General features: G+C 63.5%; 1 protein-coding gene across 1 annotated transcript in view; it reads right to left on the bottom strand.

The window, feature by feature from the left end:
* Window positions 1-5,805, bottom strand: part of CHLRE_08g360700v5 (uncharacterized protein) — a 7,728-nt gene continuing 1,923 nt past the window's right edge. Inside the window, exons 4-8 of the mRNA XM_043064809.1 lie at window positions 4,994-5,075; window positions 4,594-4,657; window positions 4,136-4,243; window positions 3,467-3,869; window positions 1-333 (exon numbers count right to left, since the gene is read on the bottom strand). Of these exons, the coding sequence (XP_042921810.1) occupies window positions 127-333; window positions 3,467-3,869; window positions 4,136-4,243; window positions 4,594-4,657; window positions 4,994-5,075 (864 nt within the window). The 3' untranslated portion in view covers window positions 1-126. The remainder of the gene's footprint in view (window positions 334-3,466; window positions 3,870-4,135; window positions 4,244-4,593; window positions 4,658-4,993; window positions 5,076-5,805) is intronic.

Raw genomic sequence — 5,805 nt, 5'->3', positions numbered from 1 at the left:
CCGCACCCCTGACCTCCCCCCTCCCACATCCCCTTGCAACCGTCGCCTCTGCCTGCGCCCCCTAGTTCGGCTTTGTTTGATTTGGGCTGGTATCTACACAACCCCTCCTCCTGCCGCTGCTGCGCCTCACTCACCCACAAGGTCCAGCGACTGCAGCCCCGGCGGCAGATGCAGCCCGCCATTGCACGGCCCGCCGCCGCCGCCGCCGCCGCCGCCGCCGCCTCCCTCCAGCCAGTCGCACCTCCTCAGGTCCAGGGCGGTCAGGTGCGGCAGGCGGCGCAGGTCGGGCGGGTGGTCGGTCCACACACAGGTGGAGTCGCGGAGGCTGAGCGACTGGGGGCGGGGGGGCGGGGGTTACATGCATGATTAATTAAGAAGTGAAGGCGTAGCCAGGTACAGTAGCATAGTAGACGCGTTGTTACCGGGGGGGGTTGAAGGGGGGGTGCAAGGATTGGTACAGACAAGTGTAGCGAAGTAGACAGCAGGTGTGGGGCGGGGAGGGTTGGGGATTTGGGGAGCGAGGGAGGCGGGGAGGGAGGAGGGGAGGGAGGTGGGGTGGGGGGAGGGGAGCGAGGGAGGCGGGGAGGGAGGAGGGGAGGGAGGTGGGGTGGGGGGAGGGGAGCGAGGGAGGCGGGGAGGGAGGAGGGGAGGGAGGTGGGGTGGGGGGAGGGGAGCGAGGGAGGCGGGGAGGGAGGAGGGGAGGTAGGGAGGAGGTGTGGGTGGGTGGGGCTCACCATTTGGCAGGACGCCGGGCAAGACCGGGGAATGAGGCGAGTCCAGAGCTGTCGTGTTCGTAATAATCGCAACTGGTCTTCATCTGTGTCGCGAGCGCAGCCCCCGCCTCTATGCCTCGGCCCCCCACACGCTGCGTGCCGGCTGCACAAAAGGGCTGTTTTAAGCGAAGGCTCCAGGAGCTTGCCGACTGACCGGAGCTTAAAACAAGTTTTGAAGTAGGGAGCAGTGTTTGAGCGGGAGGTGGTTCAGTTGCAGGGGGTAAGAAGTGCAGGGCCCGGGGTTTCGTGTGTCGCTCTGAAGGCCGCATGCATCACATCGATGTCTCAAATGCTGTCTTTCTGTGTTGTTTGTTTTATTAAGTTACGTTTGCGTACGGTAGCTGATGAGCGAGCAACTTATGCCGCCTTGCTTCGGAAAGCTATCGAGTTCCTGGTTCGGAGGCCGCGTGCGCTTGCTGGCGCTCTCTTTTGTTGACTGGTAAGATGTGAGGCATGCACTGCTGGCGAGGCCCTTTGGCGTTTGAATGCAGGTCAAGGGCGAGCTGGGGATCAAAGCAGGCGCGCGCAGCAGCAGGCGCGAGTACCAGCCAGAAAATGCGAGAGCACTATCGTTTGAGAGAGATCCGGCACGGAGAGGTCAGCAGCACGAGCCGCAGCGGGCGAAACCGCGTCGACAGATCATGTAGTCTGCGGCCGCGGCAGGCCCAGGAGGAGTCTGGGTGACGAACTCTCCCAGGAGGAGTCTGGGTGACGAACTCTCCCAGGAGGAGTCTGGGTGACGAACTCTCCCAGGAGGAGTCTGGGTGACGAACTCCCCCGCCCAGGGTGACTGGACCCCCAGGAGGAGTCTGGGCGACAAACTCCCCCAGCAGGAAGTCGTCTGGGTGACGAACACCCCCGGCTTAGCATCCGGGTGACCAACTGCCGACGAATGACGGATGGCTTGACGTGAATATGCGGCCGCAGACCAACAGCGTACCGGGATCAGCGCGGGCGGAGATGCGTTGCTGCAGCGGGGGGGCGGTGCTTAGCTGCGGCGGTGCTCACTGCCGCAGCTTTGGTTTTGGGGACATGGGGAGAGGGTACAGGGATAGGCGAGGAGCCGAGGCAGTGCATAGCTGCGGCGGTGCTCACTGCCGCAGCTGCGGCGCGGAAGACATGGGGGAAGGCCGAACGGATGGCTGCGGCTGCGGCGGTGCTCACTGCCGCAGCGGTTCGGGAAGGGGCATCCCACAGGAGCGGCGGCGCCGGAGCAGCCATGCAGAAGCAGCAATGCAGTACGCAGGAACTGGTGTGGGGGGTCAGGCCGGCAGACGGCATGGCGGACGGGCGTATGCTCCCCGCCATGGTTTTTCCGGTCTGCCGGGGGAGCGTCTGTGTGCTAGTGTCCGGGTGTGTTCGTGTTCCACAGAAGCGGTGTCGCACAAACCAAACGCATGATGTGCGCAGTGCAATTGCTTTTGGGGTGAATGAGAGGGAACTGGTGAGGGGGGTGGTTTCTGCCCGGTGTGTGGTGGCGAGAAGCCAAACCGGGCAGACCAAGTGAAGCAGCATCCCGGTTGCTGCTGGCTGGTGGTCGGTAAGCTTGGGTGCAGAGACGCCAAGTTTCCGGCCATCTGGCAATCCCCCCTTTCTGATATTGCCCTCCCCCGGACAGTGAGCGTGTGCGTGCGTGCCGTGCTGTGCGTCTGTGTGAGTGCGTGTGCTATGTGTGGTTGCAAATTTATAACCGGTGTTGCTCAACACCGCTTGTGCAGCTCGGTTGGTTCGCCTCCCGCGCAAAACACGCCCCGTATCTCAAAGGGGCTGTTTTAAGCGAAGGCTCCAGGAGCTTGCCGACTGACCGGAGCTTAAAACAAGTTTTGAAGTAGGGAGCAGTGTTTGAGCGGGAGGTGGTTCAGTTGCAGGGGGTAAGAAGTGCAGGGCCCGGGGTTTCGTGTGTCGCTCTGAAGGCCGCATGCATCACATCGATGTCTCAAATGCTGTCTTTCTGTGTTGTTTGTTTTATTAAGTTACGTTTGCGTACGGTAGCTGATGAGCGAGCAACTTATGCCGCCTTGCTTCGGAAAGCTATCGAGTTCCTGGTTCGGAGGCCGCGTGCGCTTGCTGGCGCTCTCTTTTGTTGCCCGCCCGCCCACCCCTCTCCTTTCTTTCAGCGTTTGTTGCTTTGGCGGACGACATGGGGGCCTTTCCTCTTTGTTGGGGTGCAAGTGCTGTGTTGATTCAGGTTGGTTGCTGGTCCGGGGGGGTGGTTTCTGCCCGGTGTGTGGTGGCGAGAAGCCAAACCGGGCAGACCAAGTGAAGCAGCATCCCGGTTGCTGCTGGCTGGTGGTCGGTAAGCTTGGGTGCAGAGACGCCAAGTTTCCGGCCATCTGGCAATCCCCCCTTTCTGATATTGCCCTCCCCCGGACAGTGAGCGTGTGCGTGCGTGCCGTGCTGTGCGTCTGTGTGAGTGCGTGTGCTATGTGTGGTTGCAAATTTATAACCGGTGTTGCTCAACACCGCTTGTGCAGCTCGGTTGGTTCGCCTCCCGCGCAAAACACGCCCCGTATCTCAAAACCCACCAATACCGTACGGCAACACAGCAACACCCCCCACACCCGCCGTCAATGAGCTCAGTAACTCCCTGCTCCTCAAGCGCAAACCATCCCTCCCTCCCTCCTTTCCTCCCCCCTCCCCCTCCCCCTCCCCCTCCCCTCCCCCCTCCCCTCCTCCCACCCTCCCCTCCTCACCCGCAGGCCGCTCAGCCCCTCGAGCACCGCCGCCGCCAGCGGCTCCGCCCCGCACGACACAAGATCCAGCCGCGTCAGCTCGTACGGCAGCCGCTGCGGCTGCTGCGGCTGCTGCTGAATTGCGTACGGCAGCTGTCGTACTTGCACTTGGTACGGCGGTGCTGCTCCACCGTGCTGCTGCTGCTGCTGCTGCGGAACAGGGTCAGCGGCGGCCGCCGCCGCCGCCGCCGCCGCCGCCTCCCGCGCCGCCTCCCGCGCCGCCGCCGCCAGTTGGGTCAGTGGCGCCGCCAGCAGCAGTCCCGCTCGCTCCACGGGCACGCGCGGCGCCACGTGCGGCTCACGGCGGAGGCCGAAGCCGCGCAGGCGCAGGCAGGTCAGGTGGGCGGGGCGCTGAGCCACTAGCCTGTGGCCCAGGTGGTGGAGGTGGTGGTGGTGGAGGTGGTGGTGGTGGAGGTGGTGGTGGTGGATGGCGGTGGTGGTGGTGGTGGTAGGGGGGGAGGTGGGAGTTAGGTGCCCGAGACCAGCTTGATGGGTCCCAAATTGTCAAGGGCACCGTCATTTTCCTTTCAACACACATACACACATACACACATCCTGTTTCCTCTCAGCACACACAAACACACCCTGTACCCTCGCCCACACGCCACATCCTCTCGCTCGCGCTCTCACCACTCCACCACTCGGCGGCCGCAGCTGCGCGACGGCGCCTCCAGAGCCAGCTCGCGCAGCCGCCCGCCCCGCGCCGCCAGTAGCGCGGCCAGCGCGCCGTCGTAGGAGCTGTGCGCGCGCGCGCGTGTGTGTGTGTGTGTGTGTGTTTGTGTGTGAGCGATGTTCTGCGTTGTTGTTGTTATTGTGCACGTGCAGTGTAAGGTAGGTGTATTTGTGTGCATGTGTGAGGAAGTATTGCATAGTAAGATAACCCAGAGCCGGTGGAATGCGGGTGTGTGGGTCACGTTAACGTCATCACATTGCAAGTAACTCCACTCAACAAACGGGCGCGCGCGTTTCTTTCTCTTAACGCACATAACACAACCCCATCCACCCCCACCCCCACCCTCCCACCCACCCACCCACAACCCCACCCACCCCACACTCCCACACACACACACACACACTCCCACACATACCTGTAGTACGACCGGAAGCGCCGGTACACGGCGGCCCCGTACAACAGCGCATGCAGCTCATCATCTGGCGGCGGCGGTTAGTGGTTGTGGCGGTTGGTTGGGACACGGGGAGGGCACACAGAGGAAGACAGGCAGGCGTACGGCATTGGACTGGCTAGGGCAGGGGTGGCGGGTGGTGGTGGTGGTGGTGGTGGTGGTGGTAGTGGTGTGAGGTGGTGGTGGTAGTAATGGTGATGGTGGTGGTGGTGGGGTTATTTGCGCAAGCCCAAAGAAGTAGGTCCCGATCGGAGTGGTTACACTCATGATTATATAAGATGTTCGTTGGGGGGTGGGGGATGTGGCGGGTGCTGGTCCTGACCCCCTACTAGCCCTCCTGGCCGCCCCCCATGCCACCGCCTACCTTCAAACGCGCGGCGCTGCTCGGGCGACACCAACACCGAAAGCAGCTGGTCCGCGTGCGGAGGCCAGGGCAGCGCGCCCTCCTGCGCATGTGTGTGTGTGTGTGTGTGTGTGTGTTGTTTGTGTGTGTGTGTGTGTGTGTGTGTGTGTGTGTGTGTGTGTGTGTGTGTTTGAGTGTGTGTGTACGTGCACGTGTGTGTGTGCGTACGTGTGTGTGTGTGTGTGTGTGTGTGTGTGTGTGTGTAATTTACACAAATTGCAAACGCAAGGCAAAGGGGCGAATTGGTGTGAGGTGGGGGGAGAGGGGCTGTGAGGCCCCCCCCCCAGCTCCTCTGAGCCTCCCCTGAGACCCTCCCCCAGCTTCCTCCCCCCCCGCACCCGCATCCGCATCCGGACCCGCACCCGCACCCGCACCCGCACCCGCACCCGCACCCGCACCCGCACCCGCACCCGCACCCGCACCCGCACCCGCACCCGCACCCGCACCCGCACCCGCACCCGCACCCGCACCCGCACCCGCACCCGCACCCGCACCCGCACCCGCACCCGCACCCGCACCCGCACCCGCACCCGCACCCGCACCCGCACCCGCACCCGCACCCGCACCCGCACCCGCCCTGAACCTCAGCAGGTGGGTGGATGGAGGGATGGCTTTTTCAAGCGCCGCCGGTGCTGGACTTGTCGGTAGGGGCGCCGCAATAACCAGTATGTGGGTCTAGGTCCGTTAGCGTAGGGAGGTAGATGGGTGGATCCTGCCTCAGCGCGAGCCCCAATACACCGTCCTGAGTGGTCGTCTGATCTAGTCGCAAACTC

Source organism: Chlamydomonas reinhardtii, chromosome 8, assembly GCF_000002595.2.
Source record: "Chlamydomonas reinhardtii strain CC-503 cw92 mt+ chromosome 8, whole genome shotgun sequence".
NCBI lineage: Eukaryota > Viridiplantae > Chlorophyta > Chlorophyceae > Chlamydomonadales > Chlamydomonadaceae > Chlamydomonas > Chlamydomonas reinhardtii.
Note: the sequence above shows the minus strand (reverse complement) of the source record. Positions and strands in the feature narration are given on the sequence as shown.